Source organism: Tiliqua scincoides, chromosome 4 (genome assembly GCF_035046505.1).
Source record: "Tiliqua scincoides isolate rTilSci1 chromosome 4, rTilSci1.hap2, whole genome shotgun sequence".
In the NCBI taxonomy this organism is placed as follows: Eukaryota; Metazoa; Chordata; class Lepidosauria; order Squamata; family Scincidae; genus Tiliqua; species Tiliqua scincoides.
The window spans coordinates 68,075,225-68,102,444 of NC_089824.1; the positions used below are offsets into that span (position 1 = coordinate 68,075,225).

The following is a 27,220-nucleotide window of genomic DNA, read 5'->3' on the forward strand; positions in this document are numbered from 1 at the left end:
GCACTCTTTGAGAAATGAGCATTCATATGTGAATGTATGCGAAGATCATAATTTGCAGACACCCTCCCCATTCAAGACTTTTTCTCTAATTTTAACTTCAGTTCTTCTGTCAGTATTTTCTGTCATCTGGACTGGTCAATGGGCAGCGCAATCCTAATCTGCACTGCAACAGGCAGGCCAGCGAGCCTGCGCTATATCCAGCACAAGTTTGGGGCTGACTGCAGGCTAGCCCGGGGCAAGAGGAAAAAATTCCTCTTACCCCGGGTAACACTGCAGCAGCCCCAATGGGGCTACTTGGATCCACGCCACCTACAGAGGTGGCGCAAATCTGAGCAGCCCAGGGTTGCATGGGAATAGGGCTAGGATCTGGCATAACTGCTGGATCCTGACCCTGCCTCCCGCTCCCCGCCCACCCAATGCCTTCTTCCTGCAGTCTCTCCCCCTTTCTCCCCTGATCCCCGTGCCGACCTGGAAAGGCCGGCACTAACTCACCCATCCCAGGCAGCTCAGGGATGATGGTGCACATCCTTGCACCGGCTTCTCCAACTCGAATGGAGGTGCAAACATGCTTCATGGCAAGTTTGTGACCCTCCCGGGCCAGCGCAAGTAACTTGCTCTGGCCCAACAAGCACTTAGGATTGCACTCTAATTTTCTTTTCTGATTGTTTCAAGAGCATGTTGAAGAACTCACTAACTAGACATTTACAGCCCAATCCTGTCCAGCACAGGAGCAGCGGCTCCAAATGACTACTGCTGCATCCTGTGCTGGAATTGAGCAGGCTGGAGGTCTCCCTGGAGGAAGTAGACATTTTTCCCCTGACTCCAAGTAAAGCAGCAGCCTGCTTAGTGGGGCCTCTCAAGTCTGCACCTACTATTTCTCTGGTGCAAACTGAGAAGCCCTGTGTTGGGCTTCCAAACCTGAAACGGGGGGGGGGATAGGATTTGGAGGAGGAGGCCTCTGTCAGTCCCACCCCTTCCAGGCCTGTTGCTTCCCTATCCCACCCTCCACCCTCACTCTGCCATGAACACCACCCCCGTGCCCTCCCACCATCCGCCCCATGCCCTGCACTGCTTGGCGCTTGCCTGTTCTCTGGAAGCACCCGGGGCTTCCACTGATGCATCAATGAACATTCTAGGCATCCTATACAAATCAATAATTTAAAAAATAATAAAAAATAACAAAAAATAGTTATTGTATTAGTTAATAAGAAAGTCAAATCATAATCATGCCTAAAACCATAAAGTTATCGGTTTTACAGCCCAATCCTGAATAAGCATTAAAACAGTGGATAGAGGTTCCGCTATCATACATGGCGATACAGTGATGGGCACAGTGCATCTCTGGCAGCCGCTTCAGAAGCACTGCCATAAACAATGGTAGTGTCAGCAACCCACGACATGTGGGACTGCAGATAAGCTGGTGGGAGGACAGGCTGTTAAAGAAATGGGATGGGAAGGGGGCAGGTGAGAGGCAGAACGGGGGAGAGAGGGGTGGATGCCGGCACCAGCAAACCTGCACTGTGATCCTCGTCCACACTTTCACCTGTTCCTTCTCCCTTGTTCCTCTTGGACCTATGCCAGCAAAATGGCTGGCATAGATACAGGGAGACCCACGGGGCCAACAAAGGCTTACTCCAGGATAAGAGACATTATGCTCTGTTGGTGCAGCTGCATTGGGCTGTTAGTGATGTCCATATTGGGATTATATGAATGTTGCATTTTGTCATGTTGAGATTCAGGAGTATTTTAATCAAAACTCTGCACTAACACAATTGCGTATCTTTGAATATTGATTGCAACAGGAAATCTTGGTACTGGCTCAGAGTGTTCATTATCTAGGTTTTCATGATCAGATAGGGCGAAATTTTGCCACCAGACGTGATGCAATGTATTATCAGAGAGGTGCACTCCAGAATTATTAGCAGCATCTTAGGGGGTACTGCATTGCAGTTTTTATATTGTACATGCACTGTTTGATTGTGACTTTCCTAAAAATATTCCAATCCCAAGCAATGCTTGGGTTATTTGTACATTTGGCCTGGAGGCCATCATATGTCAGCTTGTACAGTTGTATTATTTGTGAATCATGATAATTTATCCTTGTATTTATTTCTTCAGAAATCTGTGCATCTTTTTTCAATGCAGCTCACAACAATATAAAAAGCATTTGTGTTCCTAAAATAATGCCCAATCAATTACCTAGAATGTATTTTCTACTAATTTCTGTTGTTCATCTATGCCCCAATCCTATCCCCCCTCCCTGCCACCCAAACAGGTGTTCTGGAGACGGGGTTTGAACATAAGAACATAAGAACAGCCCCACTGGATCACTGAACATTGGGTTTGCTTTATGGCTGCTGTAAATGACCTTATGTGCACTTCCATCCTGCCACCAAAGAGGCCATGGAGGTGTCACATGCAGTGGCAGGATCCATACTGGTGGGAAGCAGTGGGTTAGGAAGGGTGGGGAGGGGTGGGGGAAAGGAACAGAGGGTGGGGAGGTAGCTAGAGAGTGTGCATGCAGTGGCAATGGCATGTGCCAGATTCTATCCCCTCCTTTTCTCTCCTTGTCCATTCCTTGGACTTGCCCCAGCTAATGAGCTGACACAGGTCTGCAGAGATAATTAGCAGTCGAAGGGCCTAAGGAGTGATAAGGAGAAATAATTCCCCTTTCCCCTCCCAAGCCTCCCAAATCCCCCTCCCAACGGTTATAGCAAGGTCCTTTTTGGAATGGCTGCATCAGCTGGGGGGGACGCGATAGGACTGAGCTGTCAATCTAAACTCTAGTTTTAAGCAAACAGCAGAGAGCAATATAAAATAGTATCAGCGATTGCAGAAAACCACAGCAGCTCTAGGAGGGCTAGTAAAACATGAAGGGTTTATAAGCTTTCTGTTATGTTGCAGAGTAAATGGCCTTACAGTGTACTTACATTTACTTACAGAGTAAATGAATACAAAAGGGACCTGCAACAAACTTTTGCATTGTGTCTTCAGCCACTCACACTAGTGTCCAGTTCTGGTTGCCACATCTCAAAAAGGGCATAGTGGAAATGGAAAAGGTGCAAAAGAGAGTGACTAAGATGATTACGGGGCTGGGGCACCTTCCTTATGAGGAAAGGCTGTGGTGTTTGGGTCTCTTCAGCCTAGAAAAGAGACGCCTGAGTGGGGACATGATTGAGACACACAAAATTATGCATGGGAAGGATATAGTGGATAGAGAGATGCTCTTTACACTCTCAGATAACACCAGAACCAGGGGACATCCACTAAAATTGAGTGTTGGGAGAGTTAGGACAAAAGAAAATATTTCTCTACTCAGCGTGTGGTCAGTCTGTGGAACTCCTTGCTGCAGGATGTGGTGACGGCATCTGGCCTGGATGCCTTTAAAAGGGGATTGGACAAGTTTCTGGAGGAAAAATCCATTATGGGTCACAAGCCATGATGTGTATGTGCAACCTCCTGATTTTAGAAATGCGCTGTGTCAGAATTCCAGATGCAAGGGAGGGCACGAGAATGAGGTCTCTTGTTATCTGGTGTGCTCCCTGGGGCATTTGGTGGACCGCTGTGAGGTACAGGAAGCTGGACCAGATGGTCCTATGGCCTGATCCAGTGAGGCTGTTCTTATGTTCTTATGGTACAGCACAGAGTCCTGTTCCGTTGTATCCTATCCTCCATGTGGGCTGAAAAGCCTGCCACGAAGTTTCTCAAGTCTGCACTGGCAAAATAGCCAGCACACACCTGAGAAGCCCCATTGCAGGGCCTGGGGCTTTCTTCAGGGGAAGGGTCTGAAAGTTCCCCAATGAGACCTTTGGTGGCCTCAGCAGTGCCACTGGATGCCAGATGCAAGGGAGGGCACCAGGATGCAGGTCTCTTGTTATCTGGTGTGCTCCCTGGGGCATTTGGTGGGCCGCTGTGAGATACAGGAAGCTAGACTAGATGGGCCTATGGCCTGATCCAGTGGGGCTGTTCTTATGTTCTCATGTATTGGATGGGGAAAAGGAGAGACCTGTGCATATGGCATTAGAGCAGCCGTTTTCAACCACTGTGCCGTGGCACACTGGTGTGCCGTGACTAGTCTGCAGGTATGCCACAGAAGTTGGGGGGACGGTCCTATATTAGTAGAGCCAATGGAGATGTGAGCCCCCCACCAGCAGCACGGTGTGCCTTGTCAGTGGTCCAAAAACTGATGGTGTGCCTTGACAATTTTAGTGCTTTGTCAGTGTGCCGTGAGATGAAAAGGGTTGAAAATGGCTGCATTAGAGTGTTCAGGTCCGAGGCTAGTTCCTTTCCTTCATCCTGAAATATTTCTGTATAGTGCAAGGAGGAAACATTTTAAATCTCACAGCATGCATCTAGCCAATTCTAATTTCCCCTCAGGAGTGCAGACACTCATGTTTTTGGATGGCCCTGTTTCATTTCCAGTCTAATTGGCACTCAGCCACCCAAGTTCACTGTTTGAAGTCCTGCAATAAAATAATTGTTTAAAACTTATTATTGTTGTTGTTGTTGTATTTTTGCACAGTCATGTTGTTTTTGACTGGATTTTGTTTATATTAATCTGTTGAGTCCTTCCCGAGGACCTAGGATAGGTAGCTATTTTTTGTTTTCATGACTTTGTGTTACAAATATCACCGGAGTATATGTGCTGCTCCTAGTAAGGCAATTCTATTTCAGATGGTGATTTTCCATGTAACTTTAGATCACCCATGTAAATTATTATTATTATTATTATTAACAGTATTTATATACCACTTTTCCACTGAAAGTTGACAAAGCTGTTTACAGAGAAAAATCAAATAACTCATGGCTCCCTGATCCAAAAGGGCTCACAATCTAAAAGATGCAAAAGAACACCAGCAGATAGCCACTAGAAAAGACACTGCTGGGGTGAGGTGGGCCAGTTACTCTCCCCCTGCTAAATAAAAGAGGAGCACCCACTTGAAAAAGTGCCACTTACCCAGATAGCAGGGGTTAGCAGGGGCAAAACTTTTGCATTTAATGTCATTTCAGTTTTTACTTGAATCTGAATGTTCTTACCCTCCTTGCCTTGGCCCAACAGGAAGAGTGGGACTTTTCTTTACAAATTAAGAGAAGTCTGGTGTCCCAGAAGGCTGTATGACAGGACATCTGGGCAAACGCAACTTCCTGGAGCATCCTGGTGCCCAGTTTTCCAGGAGAATGGGCCACATAGGAGTGGAACTAAAAGGCTCGCACACCACACTTAAGGATTCTGCCAAACCCCAGATCCAGCCCACAAGCTGGGGTTCAACCAGCCCTACTTTAAAACAGGGGTGTCAAATATAAGGCCTACAGGCCGGATGCACCCTCCCCAGAACTTCTTTATCTTTCCTGTTATTATAATTGGACCCATTATACACCCATTCAGCAGTGTAGCTTCTCCCTGGCATCACTTTGCAGAGCATCTCTCAGCTGCTAAACTGCAAAACGCTGAAATGAATTTGTCAGTCTTTAAGTTGCTTTGAAGCTTTTGGATGTTATTTTTCAGTGAAACCTATTATCTCCTTACCAAACTGGCTTTAGGCTGTTTTGGGATGGAAAATATCTGGATATGTGAATGTGATATCTCTTGGTAGCCACATCTCCTTAAGAATAGCTATAAACACTATTATTATGTTAATCCCCATCTCTTATAAAAAATATATGTTGATGTTACTGTAAAAACCGGAAGTCTGTCACTGCGTGTCCCAACTAGCAAAAACACAAATGTTCCAAGCATCTTTGTAGATTCATATTCTTAACTAGTCAGAACACAAAGCTCTAAAACATCTTGAGCTTCTTCTTACCAGTCAGAACCAGGATTTCTGAAGGTGCTCCTGGACTAGTTGGAATTTGCAACTCTCAAAACACTCAGGAGTTTCATGTTTTTCTCGTTGAAACTAGTGGTTTTACTGCAACACATATACTAAGAATGCCAAAATTTATTTTATTAACACCTCCTTGCAGAAAATTATCCACTCCTTCACAGCAGTGAAGCACCTTAACAGTGGCATAATTCATCTAATGGCTGGGAAACTTTCAAAATGTATAAACCATCATACATTATTTTTGTGGGTTCTGTCTTGCCTTTCCCCATATTATGGACACATTTGGATAAATCAGAGTGAAATGACATATAACTTCATTGGCGACTCAACCTTGTAGAACTGAGATAACTGATTGTCTCAAGAGAGGTTGTGTTAGAGCCAGTGTGGCATAGTGTCTAGTGTGCTTGCCTAGGATTGCGAAGTCCTCCGTTCAAATCCCCATGCAATCATAAAGTTCATTGAGGGCCCTTGGCTGGATCTATCAACCTAGCCTACTTTGCTGTGAGGACTAAATGGGTGGAGGTAGACCCATGTATGCCATTCTGAGCTCCTTGGAGGATGGGTGGGTAAATAGCTATTTACTATTAAGTAAATAGTTGTTTGGATAGAGTTCCATTGTTTATGTATCCATAGTAGCCAAGTGTGACTGTGTTGTGTTTTGTATGTGTGTGTGTAAAAATCTTCCTTTTCAAAGGAGACTGGCAGTACCAATCTGTCCAAATGGGCTTCAAGGTACAAACTGCTCTTTATGCATTAAATTCCAACGCGAATTATGCATTATGGCCCCTGCATGTCTGCTAAGGAGTCCTGTCCTTGAAGTTACTTGGGAGCACAATGATCAGAACTTATTGCTGATGTTTTGTAAGCATTTAGTAGCAGCATCTTGATAGTGGGTGACCTCTACTGCTATCTCTAAACATTTTCAATTTACAAGCTCAAATATTTTTGCTGTCTTTGGCTCTCATTCTTTTGAAGGGGTCAGCCCTTTATGAATTTGCCACAAGAAAGAAAGAGTTTTAACTATCCTAAAGACATGGCCAGCTCAATAGAATACGGAGACAGTGAACACACAACATACAATATGTTTTAATATTTATAGACAAAATTCACATTGTTTTAAGTGTACACAAGCAGCTGCTGTCGTTTGGCTGTGAGCAGATGTTAGACCTCCAAAAGCATCGCTGATAATTAAAATACTAACAGTTAGTGTTTTACCCAGCTGCAGGTTCTGTTTACTGTAAATCTGATTTTAATGGTGCCTCTGTGCTGTTGTTGAATAGCGGTTTGTTTTCTACCATACATAAGAAAGTGTCTGCAATGAAGACAAATGGTTATTTCCTATAATTTGCTCTGGAAAGATATGACAGTATGCTGTAACGTGCTTCCATTTATAAACGAGGCACAGCTATGACTAGCAAGTTATGACAGTAATAGTTTTGAGTGCACTAACAAGAAAACATAACTAGGCAAGTTAAATATAAGGCCTCAAAATCCTTATTTGGATCACCTGGAGAACAGATCTTCTTAATGTAAATTAATCGTTCTTTGTTGTTATTACTATCATTTATTTATATATTACCATCAGTGTATATGGCACTTTACAGATTAACATCAACAACAAATTAAGATAAATTATAAGGCATAGTAAATACATTAAAGTGGGGGGAGAGACTGGCATAGTGGAACGCTCTTCTCTTTGTCCCCTCCTTGGCTGGCCCTTGTCACCTGGGCATACAAGCTGAATCCACGTATACCAGATCCATGAATACAAGGGGACCCCTGTATTTATCCAGCCATCCTTCCTTTCCCTAAGCTCCATCTACAAGTTACTCAAGCAATGACATAATAGCAGAAACTGTTTATTGAAAATAGAATATAAAAACGCATCTTATGACAAATTGATCTTTGTCAAATCAAACATCAATCAAATTGATGTTTGTCAACATCAAATCTTATATTGATGTTACTTAGAGCAAGCAAATGGGATATTGGCTAATGGTTTTTAGTTTGGCCAACAGTAGAGGTGTTTGTTTCTGGTGAATGATGTGATTATAGCCTAAGTAAACTAACACCACTTTCAAGCACCTCTAAGCCATTGGTGTCAAAATCATTTCCCATGTTAGCATTACTGGTACTCTCCATCAGGCTTTCAGAGTTCTACATGAATTGTATATCATAAGACGAGCTTACCTAGTTATGCATCTGTTTTGAAAACTGACCATGTGTTGTCTCACCTTGTTCTGACGGTAAGAACTAAGGGGCTCTGAGCCAGAAAGTGCATAGCACCACCATCTGGACTGTGCCCCTTTAAGGTCCCATTCACCTCTTTTGGAGGGCTTTGATGGCATGGCTGAAAATGGCACACAGCATGGGGAACTGTTTTATGCCATCAATAGAGCTTCCTTCCAAATGGTTACATTTCAAACTCCATGGCCACACATGAACTGGGCCTAAGACAGGCAAAATGACAGGGCTGGTTTTGCTTGGTCCCTTCTTGCAGTTGCATTAGGGTGGGAAAAAGGCCCACTTTCCTAGAGCTATTCCCAGTATGGTGGCTGCTGCTTCTGTGGTTGCTCCCACTCCAGTCTAGCATAAAGACTTCTGCAAGTTCCCAGATTTGCAAGTGATTCCTGATCTTTTGGAAGTCCATCGATTGCAGAGGCAGAAGAACCACAGAGAAAGGTGCAAATAGCGGGTGTCTTTGGAAATAGTTCTGCACACTTTCAACTCATCCAGCAAGTAGTCTTGTATCTTCACATTGAGAGTGACATGAATAAACTCTCTAAATAATTACCTGCTAAATTTACAGTTTAGTATATTCTGTAGGATCATTTTCTAGCTCACCATCTAGCCACAAGGCAGCATTTTCATGTCATTTATCAGTGATAACAATCAGCATATTGGCTGCTGGTTTTTAGACCTCACATTTCTTTGACCAAAGAAATAGGAAGAGGGGAAAGTCAGCTGTTTTGTTGCAGAAACTGAAGGGACAAAGTTATTTGGCTTTTCTGTTGTATCCAGTCATTGGGTTTGGGGGAAGGGAGCCCTGGACAAAGAAAAATGTCACCAATGTATAAATGTGTCATTGGATACAATTGTAACACTGAAACATATTTTAGAAAGATACATAGATAGAGATTTCTAGATTGGCTTAATTTTCTAAGTGTTAAGGGTATTGTTCAAATTTTTAATAAATGTAGCAGAGGAAAATTGCATTATTTCAGGTATGACTCCACGCTACTCATCAGATAAAATCTTAGAAAACGTAAATTTAGAAGAATAAGTAAGGTCATTAAAAATATGCTTTAAGCCCATCTCCATATGGCATTTAACAATTCGCAGCCTATTTCCTTGATTTTTTTTTGGGGGGGGGGGGTAGTTGTGTTCAGCCCAACTGCAAAAAGCTTGAAAATCTAAAGTGTTTGCCAGTTAAGGAAAAAGAAAAAGCAGAGGTTTGCATGCAATATTGTATTAACCCAGACTTTCCTGACATGTTACACATTACTTTTGGAGGTGAGTCTTTTTAATGCCATCTTTATCTGCTACACGATGCATGAAATCTACTTTCTGTTTTAGAACTGCAAATGACCCCTGACCCCTTTAGTAGAGTCACAATGTGACCTTTCTATTGTCATCAGCTTTCATTCTCTTGAAAATTCTATGAATTTTTATTACAAGTTTTTTTAAGCCAAGCTGAGGCTTCAACAAATTACTTGACACAGATGATATGAAGTTGTTGAAGTAGTGTTAGATAAGTTTTACAGCCAGCATGTGTGCTGCTGAACAGTACAAAGCCAGTGTCCTACAATGTCATACACCAGTAACTGCTGAGCCTACTATTGGATAAATACATCATTTTATGGAACATTGATTGTTCTATAAACCCAATGGAGTATTATGCTCTATGATCAAACCATTTAGATTGTGTGTAGAGCACAGAAAATGCCATATTCAGGATGGTACTAAAAGTGCCATTTGTGTATTTTATGGATGTCATTACAGGGGAAACTTCCCTCTGTAGGCCCTGTTTACTGCAAAATTTTTTAGACTGTAATGACATTTTTCATTCACAACGTATGCCTTCAAGAGAGGGGGCCCTTGTTTTATTTGTTTCATTCGAGTTGACTGCACAAATCCTGTACATTTTAATTAAATGTGAGCTTAACAAAAGAATAAGGTATTTATTATGGGAGGTTGGAAGACAAGGAAATGAAGACAGTAACAAAAAAAAGAATGCAGCCACACAGCCAAAAGCAAACCATTCCTCGGATCAAAAACACATGAAACCCCCATTTGGTCTCTTTGTGAATAGACTTAAAAAACAAAGTGTATCTTTTCACCCCATTTTGCTGTGTAGGTGGCCTTTAAAAATGAATAGAAGGTGCAAATGTGGATTTAATAACCAAAAATTATTTGACATTTTTAATTTTTTAAATAAGAATAGTTTAAAATGCCAGTTGATAAATAAGGGATCTGCTGAAAATATCAGTTTTTGGAAAGAAACCAATTCAGTGATCATGGTGTCCGTAGATATGAAACACCTCTATGGGTATATTTTTTTGCCTGGATAGCATTCTTCCATCATGGTGTTTTGTCAGTTTCGAATGTATTTCTGTTCATTTTCACTTTGTAATGACAAGCCATCAGTAGCAAGTACAACTCTATAATATTAATACACGTTTGCATTTTACTTTCAGATTTGGCTTTTCCCCGTTCTTCCATTGTCATCCCCACTTCTATATTTTTGTTTTAAATAATATAAAAATACTGTAAATATGTTGACAAGGAAGGTTAAAAATATGCTTTGCCACAACTATCCCTCAAAATACATCTTTAAAATTGTGTATGTCTTCTGCTGGATTCTCTCCTCTCAAAACAAAGGAAATCGATTCAATTCCACATTTTACACTTACCATGAAGATCACTAAAATTGAAGTTGATGTTCCCAATAAATTTTTGGTCCAGTTAAAATTTAAACTTACAGTACAGATTCCCATTAGTTTAACTGACACTTGAACTTCTACACAGTTCAACATTAATTCATTATAGTTGAAATGGAAGAATCTTCAGTGGGTGAATCTTTTACAATCTGATTGAGGCTGTTACATTTTATAGGATCCATTTTTCAAAGCACTACTGACAGCACTCGAAGTTATTAAATTGCTGAATCAAAAGATGGACCTGCAATCGCATTTATGAACTGTGATGGAATAGCTGGGGTTGCACTGAGCCGAGGTTAAGATGTTGGTGTAGTTAAGCTTCATCACACCCCTTTAGTGACAGCAGTATTTACCCATGTAGTTTACTTTAATGGTCAGGAAGTGGCTTAACTCACCTCTGGATTCAAATAGATTAAGCAAGCAGTCAGAATGGCATAATTATCAGTGCTGTAAGGAATTTACAGGATAACTCAACCCCCAAGAGACTTCCCATTCAATTGCCTAGTGGACTGGAGATGCATAAATTCACAGATGCAGCATTTACCTTGGAAGCTAAGGGAAGAAATACATTGCTTTTTATTCTTCCCTTCCCACTTCATTCTAGTTCCCTCTCTGAGTATCATGATGTCACTCTGTGGGTGTGTATGTGTCCACTGCACTTTGAGAGCTACAGAAAAATAGGTTTTGTGGTAGTGGTGGTGATTTGAGACCACATTATTGCAAGGCTTGTATTACATCATGTAACAAAGCCAGGCTTCTGAGAGAATTAATTACACAAATTCTATTATGCAACTTAGGTGAGTGGTGATTATTTTCTTAATGGTCCCTTTGTGCTGATTTTCTCCTTTCTGCTTTCCCCAAGTTGGGCTTCTCAGGTATGCTCATTGCCCAGACAGACCCACAGAAACTCAGTTACAGAAAGACACAGACACCAATATGAGCTTCCTGATAACTTTGCCTTGTCAAAATTTGTGCCAGGTCAATCATGCAGTATCTTTGGGGGGGGGGGGACCTTTTAACAGATGAAATTTGGTAATTTTCCTTTCAAAAATTAACCATTACATCTTTCTCCCACCTTACAATCTTAAGATGAAGGTGTCTATGCACCTACAATTTAGATTTATAATGGTGAGCCAGGGCCTAGGAGAGGGGGGTAAAAGGGGTAATTTGTATCCGGGTCCAGGGTCAAAAAGGGGGCCCAGAAATTTCCTGGGATCTAACATTTTCCTATCTATTCAGACTTGTTGCCCACATGGGATGCTGGGGATACTACCATGAGCATGCGGCTGCAGCTACTGGCAAGCCGCATATGCTGAGCCGAGCAATGCATACATGACACTGCTTAACACAGTGTCAAATGGGAGGAAACTGGACTGCTACAGAAATTCTTTGGTTTGGGGATCAGCTTACCATAAAGGAGTGTACAGGGACACAGCTGCAATACTACAGCTGCTGCAGAAGCAGGTTTTGGTAAGCACAGGATACTTTGAACTTGAGTGTGAGCTAATACGATGATGCTAATTTTCTATATTTAAGATATTTTAGAAGGACTTAGGAGTGTGTCAGGTTTTCCATATTACTGTACCTAGCTGCCGATACCACATGGCTGGGCAGACCTGGGCCCCAAAGACTTTTCCAGCAGTCTCCGCCCTCCCCCCTCCTGTTTCACCCCTCCCTGCCACATTCTGCTCATCCATCACCATCCTCCCCCACTCTGTTTCACTCCTCCCCCTTTGCAAAGGGGCCCAAAAGAAACTTCATACCCCTCTGATAAAATTCCTCTCAGAGGCCCAGTAGTGAGCTGCTGTGGTGACAAGTTGAGCTCCCAGTTGATGGCAAGTCATTTGTTTGTACTGCCCATTGAACCAGGCTGTTTTGCATATACCCAAACTTTACGTAAATTCATCCTGCTGTGCAAGGGATCCTGGTTTGTTCAAATTGGAGGCTGTGAGCTTCTACAAGCAAATTTGAAGTTGCTGCCATGTTCCTGTCACTGCGTTAAGAAGATATAGCAACTTCTAATGCATAAGTTACGTGGGCTATAGGCACCTTGTTGCTAGGTTGGTAAAGATGTTCAGCACAATCTTATGCATGTTTACTTAGAAGTAAGCGCTACAGTAGTCAGTGGAGTGTACTCCCAGGTAAGCGTACGTAGGATTGAAGTCTACATATATAGTTAGTTTTGGACTATGCAGGCCCTTTAGGTACCATAGATACTTTAGTATAAATCAATCTCACCTATAAGTCGAGGTCAGGATTTGAGCCCAAAATCATGGAATTTTTCTATGACCCTCAGATAAATCAGGGGTTAAACTTAGGGAAGTGTCTAACTATAATTTTGTCTGATCCTGAAAAATAACCTACCAGTAATTGTTACCTAAAAATTGCACAATCTCTTATTAAAAATATAGTAAAAGGTCATAAGATACATTTTTATTCTTTTTAAATTCTGGTCTTCACCACCTTTTTGTAAACACTATCAGAGTAAGTGCACTATAAACAACATACCAGTAGAATCATTAATCAAATCCTTCTTTAAGGTGCCTGGTGTGTTAAGCCAGAGGCTCTATATATAACATATAACGCATAACTGGGAGTGTGCAATTCAATTCACAGTGGAGAGCAACAAGGAATTAGCAACAAGGAATGAGCATGGGCAAGCACAGCTAGAAATAGGTGCAACCCTATTTACTCAGGAGTAGACCCCATTGCTTTCCATGGGTGTTATTCTTAAGTAACTGCACTGAATTGTAGCCTCGGATTGTTTCAAATAAAAACAAGGATGACATCCTGGTGTTTAAAAAACCAGACCTCTGCCAAATATTTCCAGATGGAACGAGGGTGCAGAAGGGTAAAGAGGACGAGGCTTGCTTGATTTAAATGGAAGCCCTGGCTTACTTTTTTTCTCAGGAGGAGCATAAAAGGTTAACTTTGGCTGCAGCTTAGCCTGGAGGGGTTGCCTTGGGGACAAATGACCCTCTAATTATCACTGCATTGACCTCTTGCCCAGATTTGTGCTGCAACTTGTGTGAACAGCCCTGACCCCTGAGTGACTTTGCAGATTAGATGAGGAGATATTCTCAGCTGGATTTATTGGTGGAAATTTCTTGCCTAATAGGCGAGTATCTACAGTACTTGCTATCATATTATGCAGTCGAGACCAGAATTTCAAGGACTGTGTGCACTCACTGAGCATGGAAATAATCACAGTTATCTCCAGAAAAAATACCACCATCTCCCTGTTGTATTTGCACATTACATCTGTGGCAAAGTCAGTGGGTGAACTGTAAGGGTGTCCTTCTTACAGCTCTGTGGACAATTATACACGGAATAGAAAGAAACCAATAACTTTCAGTCTGCCGGAGACATTGCAGATCAGTGTTTGCATAACACATGCTATATCTGAAAATATTTATGAGGCAAGGAGTGCATGCCCTGCTCTCAAGCTGATGAATTTTATGACAAGTACATTCATTGCCTTTCCTAAGCTATTTAGTATTTCGTCTTGCGAGATCATAGCAGCTTGAAAGCGCACTTCTGCCTTTCTCTCAAAATTAACTTACATGACATAGTTGCCCATTATGTGTGTTCAAAGTTGCATCTGCTAACTTTGAATTGACAGGAACATTTTACGGTTGTTTTTTAAACCAGAGCTGCACGCTTTAATCAGTTAGTCAATGCTATTAAAAATCTCAAACTTTAATTGCTTATTTAATGATTGATTGATTTGATTGATTGATTTGTTGCTACTGTGAATGAGCAAAAGGCTTGGAAATTTGAAGGCCCGCTATCGTACACCACTTACCTCTTCCGCGTGCCAAATCCAATGCAAAAGTAACTTAAAACGCCTTTCGCTTCCGATTTGTATCTAAATCCAGCAGATAGTTAGCCATTCTGGTTGAAACTACAACTCCTAACCATAAGCACTAGAGACAACCGAAACTGACATTACTCAGGTGAATTTGGTGTCAGTAATCATCATGTTTCTTTCTGAAGCTATTTTGGGTCTGATAAGTATTACTGCTGTTGAAAATTTTTTATATTCCCAAATGAAATGAACAAGAAAATGGTCTTCTAACAATGACTAGAAATTTTTTATTGTTACACTGAATGCTGTTTCACATTTAATATGAATTTCAATCTTCAAAAAGGATTTTCGTAGTATGCAAATGTAATCAATTAGATGGTTAAAAGACAAAAGTCAGAAAACTATTTTTAAAAACTTTCAATCAGTGGAGAACTGTATCTTTTATTGGTAAAGCCTATGAAAAGAGTGTGCAGTCCATGATAACTCACTAATCTAGGTCTCGGACCCTTTTTGAAGCTGAAGTCTGGAGGGAAACTGATATAGACACAGTCTTCAGGCTACTGTTTTATAAGGTTTTTGGCTGACCACTTTTAGAAACAGGGAGCTGGATCAAAGGGACTCAGTGGGGCTTTTGAGAATGGGTCTCTGTTCTATCTCGTATATCTGGGTATTCGCTTTGCAGTGAATATTACTGCATTTATGTGGACCTGTACATAAATTGGAGATACTGTGTATTAATGTGCAGGTCAAATTAACAATGCAAGGAGCTGTTTTTGACTTAGTAAAGTATTTGTAACTCAGTTTTGATATTTTTAATTTTTTTTTCTTTTTTAGGAATAGTTTCCAAGTCCTATGAATGCCGACTGAAGGGACAGGGAGCTACATTTGTAGAAACCACCAGCCCGTTTTCCACAGCAGCTCTAGATGAAATATCTCCAGTGAAAGAGAGAGTCCTTCAGAGTGGCAGAAGACCTCCACAATCTCCTGAACAAGTTCAGCAAGTGATTATTATCCAAGGATATGATAGTGATTTTTCAATTGATGCCTCAGTTGAGGAGACGGCGGCAGCTACTCTTCAGACTCTTGCAATGGCTGGGCAAATGGCAAGGGTTGTCCATATCACTGAAGATGGGCAAGTTATAACCACAAGTCAAAATGGCTCTCACGTAAGCAGCGTGATTCCAGGGCAGATACTCACAGAACAACTGCCAGATGGGAAGACACAAGTCGTGGTTGTTGAAGGCCCTCTTGAAGAAAGTAGTATAGGAGATGCCGTTTCCATAGAAGCAGCTTCAGACTCCAGTAATACCGTGGTGCAACAGATAATGAGGCAGGAAATTTTGGACTCATCAGAAGCTGTTCAAGGACACCCACCAGAGTCTGCCTCGGCGCTAGATGCCTTGCTTTGTGCTGTAACAGAACTTGGTGAAGCTGAGAACAAAGCCGAACTCCTGAGCAGGGCACAGCTTGGTGGCAAAGATGCATTACGAATATCAAATCCAGAAGCGGACACTGCTTCTAATGACAGCATGACCGAAGAAGCACAAATGTTCCCTGACATTCAAGGGACTGAGGCAGAGAGAGAACCCATGGAAGTTGTCGCACAGATGGTGCACCCAAATGCCATAATAGCATCTCAGGAGAGAGCTCAAGTCACCTTCAAGAAGATGGTGGAAGGAGTCCTGCAGTTTGCTGTGTGTGATCGGGCTGCAGCAGACCAGCTGATGAAAGAAGGTGTCACTCAGGTTATTTTGAACGAGGAAGGAACTGTGCATATGGTGGCAAGAGAAGGATCTCAGATAATAATGCAAGAAGCTGGCAGCCATACCCTGAGTGTCCAGAGTGAACAGATGGACTTGGTTGGGTCTGACGGAGAAATTTCACAGATCATTGTCACAGAGGAACTAGCTCAAGCCATGGCTCAGGATTCTAACAGTAACTTTTCCAACGGCACAACCCATTACATTGTCACAGGATTGCCACAGGAGATAGAGGATGAGTCTAGAGTCTATTCACATACTGTGATAGAGACAGATGAGCCTCAAGAAATTTTGCAGGCGAGCATAAATTCAAATAATGTATCCTCTGATGGAAACAGTGAACACCTAACCAGTATGGTCATTTATACAGAGGATGGCTCACAAACAGCCGTTATCCAAGACCAAAGAGATAGCAATGAACTGCAAGAAGTATGAAATAACTCTGCCTTTGACAAAAGACAGGATTGGAAGTTGGGCACTTGCATTTCAGTTTTGATTTGTAAAACATTCTTGAATAGTGTTTCCCCATCTGAGGTGTTCAAAGCGTTCTGTGTGTGTAGTTAGCACCAACTTCTGGGAATGCTATGTAGAAAAGGAATTTTTTGCAGAAGCAATGGCAACCCCTGGTTCCAGGTATTTAAAAGTTCACAAAATCGAAACAGGCATAGTTGCAGCTCTCAATATTATCAATTTAATTATCTTTGCTAGTTTGTATTATTTTGTTAATCAGCCATTCATCACATTGTTACTTTCTAGTCTTAGCTTTGTATTTTTTGCAATTAATTATGTTAAACGTGACTTGTTTAACTTTGCATATGGAGAGTAAATCATACACGGTATTTTCCCATCCAAATGCTGGCTAGGCATTCCAAATTCTTATAAACTCAGCCTAGTTCTCCCTACACAAATGCCAGTGTTCTCAAGAAAGAATTTCATGATAAGTGTTTGAATTGCCTTTCTTTGAATACATTTGGCTTTTTGTAGGTTGTTTTTTTCTCCATTGGGCTTAACAAGTGAGGTCCTCTAAGATCAATATTAAACTAAAGCCTCTGTGGATGCATTCACATAAGAATCTATCTTGATTCCAAAAGGCCTTAGTGCCTGTAACTTCAATTGCATTTTTATGTGACTTGTTCATTTCAGATGTTCATTGTGTTTTGAGCTCTCTCTCTCTCTCTCTCTCTCTCTCTCTCTCTGCCAGTAGCACTTCACGTAGATACCATTTTACAGTTCATTTTGTAAATTAATTCTGAAAATATTAGAGGGGCTTTTTAAATATAAAATTCTGCCATTGACCTTAACAAATGAAAAAAGTTCACCTTATGTTTTGGGCTTGATCGGAATGTTGATCATCTAGTTGTGGATAGGTTCATTGTAAGTTCCTGTTGAAAATATAGTTTTCCAATTGAAATATTTCTGTTTCCCTAACAATTGTAAACTATTATACAAATGGAGCCTTTTTTTGTTGTTCTTTTCAATAAAATGATAGCATTATAAAGGTGTCATCATTTGTAATATTAATCAATGAACAAAGCTGGCATTGAGCAGCAGAAGATGAATGGTATCACAGGTCTGCACAATTCATTACCTCTCAAGCAGAATGCAGACCACCAGCCATGTATTGGGGCCTGCTAGGTGATTGAGAACTCCCCTGTTTTTCCAGTTCCAGGCAGGCAGTAAAAATAGAAGGTTTATCAAACCCCTGGTGGGCACTATGCATGGGTGGTGGATGACAAGTTATGCAGCCCTTTTTCTGTTATGTCCATACATTTTTCTCTCTGCTTCCCTCTGTCCATCTGTTCAGCAGGCAAAGGAGAGATGGGTCTGAATTGCTCCAGTGTAGCGGGCTAATTTCTTATGGTGCAAAGGGTATAAAGCCAGACAAAATGTACATTAGCACTATTTTCATATCCTCAAACGCAGAGAAGATAGGATACAGTAGTCTCTCTAACAGTAACTACTTAATCATCTATTTCCCAAAATACCGCATAGACCATGTGCTTCTTAGGGTGGCAGATGCTTTGCTGTTGTGTTTATTTTCCAGGTTAGATAAGTCAGAGCAGCCAAAAAAAGAGTAAAATTTCAAGAAAGACACCAAGATTCATAATTAGCCAAGTTTGACTTGCTCATCCTTCTTAATAGTGACAGGCTGCTCACTTCTTCTTAAATTCTTTCTTCAGCAAACAGTGACAGGATCAACTCCTGTTTGTTATCAGGATAACGGTGACCTTTACAAAATGATGTCCCTCTGCAAGATTCTCACAAATGCTCAAAGGAATGTTTTTCATTGAAAAGATTTCTTCTTGATCATTTTGCCTGTTAACTGGAGCCCTCTGGTCTTGTGGCTTGGATGCTAATTCTTAGCTATGCTCAGTCCTGTATGGCTAACCTTTCCGCTGCAGTACAGGGTGTTGACATTGACATGCTGCAGTTTACCATTTGTGATTTATTTAGGATAAATATGTCTCAGGTGGCATTTAATCCTTCATAAAACCAGTGTAGCCTGCAGTGTCAAACCAGCAATCACATTGTATGCACAATGAAAAGAGCAGACCTTTGCATAAAAGGGGGAAAAATAGCAGGAAGTGTTCACCAACTTGGAAGGGCTGAGAAGGATTCTCTGGTAACGCAGATTAATGAAACTTCTCCCTGTTGCCATCAGTGATATTAAGGTTGCTGCCACCAAGCTTCCAACAAGGTATGTTTTTACTATGTTACTGACTTGAACATACAGATGTTTGGAATTGTGCTCTGGTAGTTCAAAAGCCAGCAACTGTGTGTTCCAAGAACATGTCTTTTACCTCCTTGCAATGTCCTTGTCTCAGCAGCCTACTTGAGAGTATGTTCTTATCTCCATAGCTGGACATACTAATGAACATCCTGCCCTATTTGCTTCTTTACTTCCCAGGACTTCAGTTTCCTCTTAGGTAGATGGAACTGCAACAACCATGGATGGGGCTAACAGGCCAAAGCACAGTCATGAGTGCCACATTGAATGTATAATTGGAAGACATGCGCCAGCCCATGTTCCTTGAGGCCAGTTGCTAGAAAAGATGGACTGTAAAGCACAGCAAGCAGAAATTACTTATCTTTCCAACCAAGCAAGCACAGAAGACCAATCCTGAAGACCCACACTTACTGCCAATCACAGGGACCAATGTTACTTTGCTGTACCCATACCTTTCACTATTTCGCAGATGAAAATAGAGACACTTGTAGACTTTGCTCTCAATTCAAGGCTCACTGACTAAGGGCACAGTCCTATCCAATTTTCCAGCACCAGTGTAGCCACAATGCAGCCCCAAGGTAAGGCAATAAATGTTCCCATTCCTTAAGGAGGCCTCTGTGATTGCCTCTCCATCACAGGATGTAGTGCATGCCCCATTGGCATGGTTGCATCAGCATTGCAAAATTGGATAGGATTGGACCCTAAGTTGGGTCTACATACATTGTATTTGTTTATGGTGCAACACACTGACTTCTAAATCAGGATATGTAAATAGATAAAAAATAATTACTATAGGAAAATGGAACAAAAAGTATGCATTGCCATTTTGGATTCATGTATGTATATTTCCATATACGAGCACTATAGTCCAGATGCATTTGGGCCCCACCCTCACTCAAGAGATTTAACTTCTAGAGCAGAGATTGTCAACCTTTTTCATCTCACAGCTGACAAGGTATTAAAATTGTCAAGGCACACCATCAGTTTTTTGACAATTGACAAGGCATATCATGCTGTTCATGGGAGGCTCACATCCTCCAATGGCCCTACTAATAAATGACCCTCCCCCAAACTCCTGGGGCACACCTGCAGACCATTCGTGGCATACCAATGTGCCATGGCACAGTGGTTGAAAATGGCTGTTCTAGAGAATCCTAAAGGAAACTGACATCTGAGTAATTCTAGTGCACATATGTATACACTAACAAATTCAAAAAGCCATCTCTTAGAGGCAATGTGATTTACCAGATAAAGAGAGTGATTTATCAAAGATAAATAGCAAAAGGTGGGGAAGTGTCCCTGGTATATGGGGACAGTTGCAGTGTAGGCATAGCAATACATCTGCCAGACCTGAAGAGAGCTACAGGTTAAGCATTCACAGTGCCAAACACCAGACTTGGTCGCAGTGGTGCAGGTCTGAAATCTTGGCAATTTCAATCATGGCATGAAGAAGCACCCAATAAAATTTCCCTTGAGATAACCTGGTGTAAGGGTTTGGCTGCTAATCAGAGTCTGACTGATCTGTAATATTTGGAGAGGAAGGACTTTTCTCTTTGATCAGATTGGCCATTGACCCCATGGTTCTTTCACTTTCCACAGCATTGTGATTTTGGAGGGAGTGATCCCAAGTTATATGGTCCTTAAATACATTTCTGCAGTGCATTCCTCTTGCTCTTTTCCTTTTCCTATGATCCTATCCTCAGGATTGCATAAAGAGATTGGAGGATGGACTGATGATGACTGGTCTTGTGTCACACAAGAGCACAAGAAGATGGTCTCTCTTCCAGCTATGTTTCCTGTAGCAATCTCTCTTGCCAATCAGTTCCTCTGCCCTTAAGCGATGGACAGGAAACTGATTGTTGTGCATGTGGACTTGACTTTGCTTCTGTTAGTTTTCCTTAGGGGTGTCCTAGCTCAGTGCTAAAGCAGCTGCTTTACGTGCAAAAGATTCTAGTTCACTCCCTGGTAACTCCAGGTAGGAAAAGCTCCTGCCTGAAATGGGATGGGTACAGCCAGTCAGACAATACTAATCTAGATGGACAAATGGTCTGTCTGTATAAGGCAGCTTCTCGCGTGTGTGTGTGAGTATTCAGCTGGACTTGGGATTTCTTTTTATCACTGCATCATTTGGTGTTTGGATTTTCAGATGTTAGGAGTCACATATGGAAGACCCAGGCAGGGCCAGCCCCTCCATGAGGCTTATGGTAGTTGCCTCAGGAAGAAGATTGACAAGGGGTGCCCACTTCTGTCTCTCTTGTCTTCGCAGTTCTATCTCTTCTTCTCATTCCTTAGAGTGGAAAAAAGTCAGGATGGTGTAACCCACCCCTCGCCTCATCTCTATGCTTCCTGCTCCATCCCCATCTTCCTTTTCTAATCCACAGAGTGGGAGTAGCAGAAACTGACACACAAGGGGGGCATTTTACCCCAGGCATCAGGATGTCTTGGCCAGCAAGATGCAAACCCCCCCTTGCCTAATGAAGTATCCCAGCTGGACTTGGGAAAGTCACTATCTCTCTTCCCAACTTGAGAAGCAGGAGAATGCTACACTTGGGATGAGACAGGCAAGGAGAAGAAACAGATACAGGTATGTGCAGCTTAATGTCAAGGATCCATTCTGCAAACTCTGTTGTTTGGCACATCGGTTGTTGCCCAAACAACCTCTAATGGCTGCCAAGTCACACCCCAGAATGCTTTGTGGCAGCCCTTTGCCACCCCAGAATGCCTTACAGGACCAGGGAAAGTAGGAAGAAATCATCTAGCTGCAATAGCAAGCACATGAAGCACTGGTTAGCTGGCTCAAGGTGGGAAGGAGCTAGCCCAGTGAGTTCAGCGGGACCACCATTGTATGTGGTTAGTTGTTCTCTGGAATGTCACTCTGTGGTACAACCCTATATTAAATAAACTTTGAAAGTCCACAGATGAAGCACAATATTCCCATATCATCTGGCAGAGTTTAATTCTGGTGCAGACTGCAAAAATCAGAAGGTGTTTTTCTTTACGATATATTTCAAGTCATTTCACCAGAGTTGTGTGCAAAAGATAAGTACTTAATTGCAGAAGTCATCAAACTTTCCATCCAATGAACCAGAAGAGAAGGGGCTACATTTATTCTGCCCTGGAAACTATTTTCGATGGCATGACATAACACTAGAATATATGAATGGAAAGGGAAAAGAACTTCTCTGAGCCTTTTCAGGGCCTTTTCTTTCACCACTGCATTTATTCAATGTTAATTCAATTAATTCAATGTTACTGAGCCATTGGGGAACAGTGATCATGCTGTGATCTGTTTCGATGTGCACATCGGGGGAAGAATACTGGGCAAATCCCTCACAAAAACCCTTGACTTCCAACTAACGGACTTCCGTCAAATGAGGAGGCTGGTTAGAAGGAGGTTGAAAAGGAAGGTAGAAAGAGTCCAATCTCTCCAGAGTGCATGGAGGCTGCTTAAAACAACAGTAATAATGGAGGCCCAGCAGAAGTGTATACTGCAAAGGAAGAAGGGCTCGACTAAGTCCAGGAGGGTGTCCGCATAGCTAACGAGCCAAGTTAGAGAGGCTATAAAGGGTAAGGAAGCTTCCTTCTGTAAATGGAAATCTTGCACTAATGAGGAGAATAAAAAGGAACATAAACTGTGTCAAAAGAAATGTAAGGAGGTGATATGGGAGGCCAAGAGAGACTTTGAAGAACACATGGCCAGCAACATTAAGGGGAATAATAAAAGATTCTTCAAATATGTTAGAAGCAGGAAACCCACCAGAGAAGCGAGTGATGGTGAAGGAGGGAAAGGGGATATAAAAGACTTAGAAATGGCAGAGAAATTAAATGAGTTCTTTGCATCTGTATTCACGACAGAACACCTAGGGCAGATACCGCTGCCCGAACGGCCCCTCCTGACCAAGAAATTATGTCAGATAGAGGTTAAAAGAGAAGATGTTTCAGACCTAATTGATAAATTAAAGATCAATAAGTCACTGGGCCCTGATGGCATCCACCCAAGAGTTATTAAGGAATTGAAGAATGAAGTTGCTGATCTCTTGACTAAAATATGCAACTTTTCCCTCAAAACGGCCATGGTGCCAGAGGACTGGAGGATAGCAAAGGTCACGCTGATCTTTAAAAAGTGAAGGAGGGGGGACCCAGGAAACTATAGGCCAGTAAGCCTAACATCTATACCGGGTAAGATGGTGGAATGCCTCATCAAAGATAGAATCTCACAACACATAGCTGAACAAGCCTTTCTGAGGGAGAATCAGCATGGCTTCTGTAAGGGTAAGTCTTGCCTCACAAACCTTTTAGAATTCTTGGAAAGGTCAACAGACATGTGGATGCAGAAGAACCCGTGGACATTATATATCAGGACTCTCAGTAGGCGTTCGACACGGTCCCTCACCAAAGGCTACTGAAAAAACTCCACAGGGAATTAGAGGACAGGTCCTCTCATGGATTGAGAACTGGTTGGAGGCCAGGAAGCAGAGAGTGGGTGTCAATGGGCAATTTTTCACAATGAAGAGAGGTGAAAAGCGGTGTGCCCCAAGGATCTGTCCTGGGACCGGTGCTCTTCAACCTCTTCAAAAATGACCTGGAGACCGGGGTGAGCAGTGAGGTGGCTAAGTTTGCCGACGACATCAAACGTTTCTGAGTGGTGAAGACCAGAAGTGATTGTGAGGAGCTCCAGAGGGATCTCTCCAAACTGGCAAAATGGGCAGTAAAATGGCAGATGCATTTCAATGTAAGTAAGTGTAAAGTCATGCACATTGGGGCAAAAAATCAAAACTTCACATATAGGCTCTGAGCTGTCTGTGCCAGATCAGGAGAGAGATCTTGGGGTGGTGGTGGTGGACAGGTTGATGAATGTGTCGACTCAATGTGCAGCGGCAGTAAAGAAGGCCAATTCTATGCTTGGGATCATTAGAAAAGGTATTGAGAACAAAACAGCTAATATTATAATGCCATTGTACAAATCGATGGTAAGGCCACACCTGAAGTATTGTGTCCAGTTCTGGTCACTTCATCTCAAAAAGGGCATAGTGGAAATGGAAAAAGTGCAAAAGAGAGCAACTAAGATGATTACTGGGCAGGGGCACCTTCCTTATGAGGAAAGTACAGCATTTGGGCCTCTTCAGCCTAGAAAAGAGACTCCTGAGGGGGAACATGATTGAGACACACAAAATTATGCACGGGAAGGATAAAGTGGATAGAGAGATGCTCTTTACCCTCTCACACAACACAAGAACCAGGGGACATCCACTAAAATTGAGTGTTGGAAGAGTTAGGACAGACAAAAGAAAATATTTCTTTACTCAGCGTGTGGTCGGTCTGTGGAACTCCCTGCCGCAGGATGTGGTGACGGCATCTGGCCTGGATGCCTTTAAAAGAGGATTGGACAAGTTTCTGGAGGAAAAATCCATTACGGGTTACAAGCCATGATGTGCATGTACAACCTCCTGATTTTAGAAATGGGCTATGTCAGATGCACCAGGAGGCAGGTCTCTTGTTATCTGGTGGGCCGCTGTGATATACAGGAAGCTGATGGGCCTATGACCTGATCCAGTGGGGCTGTTCTTATTACGAAAGCACCCAGGTCATTAGTTCCCGGTCAAGGACTACCAGGCCAATTTGCACCAATGGCCCTTCACTGGGTAGAAACTTTACTCCTAGTAGAGAGAGAAGGTGGAAAACTCTCTGGCATCGTGAAATATGCACCTTCCAGCATATTATCTCCTGCCATATTTTGGAAGGCACATACCTTGAAAGTAAATTCTGAAAAAGAAAATTTCCTTTAACAAAAGTCAACAAGAGCCCAAAGCTAAATGCTGTTCTGTCTCCCAACCAGCTGCCACTCACCACGCACGAACCAGAGCCAATAGCTTGACGTACCAAGAGGTATGCACATGTGGATTGTGTATAGTGCTGCGGGCGTTGCTGTCATTTATAACTGCTTCCTTCACAACATCAGTGTTGATGGCATGGTCCTTCAAGAGATGCATTTGTTATATCTGCAGACACAGTTGTGTGTGTGTGTATGGTGGGGGGAGCACTTTGCAATGAATTTTGCTGCCAAAGGCTGGCCCAAGGTTGCATCTGAACTATCTCCCACTGTAGCAAAGCACGGGAGACTGAGACTTGAGGGCTTGGCCACTGGCAAAATAGACTGAGGAGATTCAACAGCAGCAAGTTAAGCCCCAACAAAAAGAATATTTTCTTCCACAATCTCTGCCTTGTGTGTCTCCTGAGCAAAACTGTCATAAAGAACCCAGAGGAGAAAAGCTTGACCTGGACTCTGCAGCAGTGTTAGTCCTGGTGAATGGATTATGTAATAGAAAAGGGTCATTCCTTTTGTAAAAGAAAAAAGAAAAGTGGAATTTTCCCCTTGATTTTACAGTACAATATTAGCTCATAATTTCAAATAGTGCACCCCCCCCCCTTTAAGCAGCTACCTCTGTTCCATCTTGTTGAAGAATACAATTCGTTTTCTACTCCTCTAGGGTGATATCATTTTATATGAGGAAAAAAGTTAGCTCAGATGGCAGTTATACGTTTCGGAAGCACCTTCTAATCAGGGATTGGTGATTCATTATTAGCTTCAGCAGGCGATCCATCTGACATGTAAGGGGAAAAAATTAGCAGCTGTCACGGCATGATGAGTTAATTTCCTGATAGGTCTGACACTGAAAAGCCATTTGAAGACATGGAGATGGCTGATGAGAAAACCTGGCGCTGCTTTATAATTGGAGAGAAAGAAAGGGCACCGAGGCAGAACAAGCAGTAAGAAGGGGATCAAGCTTAATCTACAAGTGGTGGTGGATGTTAGACTGTTTGCGAGCAGGGTCACAAGAATGCACACAGCAGGGACACACCTTTGATGTTTATTGTTCTCAAAGGGAGGGAATATTTTTCTTTGGTTTGCAATGAGTATACCCAAAGGGTTCTCCTTCCAGTCTATTCACGTGCCAGCTACCATCCTGGGGTTGGGTTGTTCTGCAGGTGACATGGGAAACTGACATTTTCATAGGAAGAGAGGAAAATGAAGTTGAACCATTTCTGCAGCTGTTTTCTTTAATTGCAACCACAGATATCAGGCACTGAAATAAATCAATTTAGTTGAAGTGAACATTGATTTCTTTAAAAAATAAATCAAGGATGCACAATGTTAAAAATAAGAATTGCAAAATATGAATGGCAGCATCTCCAATTAGAATGGTGTGTATGTGTACTCCAGAGATATCTAAAACATCTGGATAATCAGATATTTGGATAAATATAAAAGCTCCTTACACATAGTCACACAGGGCAGTCCCAAGTGATTCTAACATGAAAACTTCCAACCAATGAACTTTGAAGCAGTCTCTTCCTCTATGATATCACAGCCCCATTACAAGATGCACAGTATAATTCACATACACCTCAAGTGATCCCTCCACAAATGATTAGAGCTGGCACATAGCACATTATTTTGCTCCTATAGTTTCAGGGTTGCATTTCACTGGAGTGTAACTGAAGTGGAGAAGTGATTGGTAATTATGAGCTCATCATAGGGATTCTTTTTTCCCACTGTCCAGTTTAACCAGGGTAGGCACTGGAGAAAGGGTGCTACCAGACAGATGTAGTGTCTGCAAATCCCTACCAACAGCCTACCAAGAGCAGTGATTTTCCACCACTGTGCCATGGGTGTGCCTTCAATGGTTCACAAGTGTGCTGTGGGAGTTAGGGAGGGTAATTTATTAGTAGGGCCATGGAATGTGAACTCCCCGCCAGCAGCATGGTGTGTGCCTGGTCAACTGTCAAAAAAATGGATGGTATGCCTTGACTATTATAGCACCTTTTCAGTGTGCCATACAATGAAAAGATTGAAAATTGCTGCTTTAGAGAGACTGTAGGCAAGGGATTCAAGGGGTATCCATACTGGCAAGTAGATTAAAAGGCAAACAACAAATCAAACAAATCCCTGACCAGTATAACTGAGTACATTTCTCTCAATGTATATAAGACTGGTCCTTCAGTCTTTTGAATAAGCTTTGTCTACATTTTACTGATTACATATCTTAACTTGGTTCAGCAGGGAAAGAATGAGGTAGCAAGCTTATCAAATCCATCCGTAGCTTCACTATGTTTTGGTTTTAAGAGTAACCACTTGGCTTTTAGGGGCTCCTCGGGTA

The 27,220-nt window shown here is 42.1% G+C and overlaps 1 protein-coding gene across 1 annotated transcript in view; it reads left to right on the forward strand.

The window, feature by feature from the left end:
- ZNF407 (zinc finger protein 407) overlaps positions 1 to 17,784 on the forward strand; it is a 434,476-nt gene extending 416,692 nt beyond the window's left edge. The window contains exon 10 of the mRNA XM_066626167.1: positions 15,408 to 17,784. Coding sequence (XP_066482264.1) covers positions 15,408 to 16,768 — 1,361 coding nt within the window. The 3' untranslated portion in view covers positions 16,769 to 17,784. The remainder of the gene's footprint in view (positions 1 to 15,407) is intronic.
- The last annotated feature ends 9,436 nt before the right edge of the window (positions 17,785 to 27,220 follow it).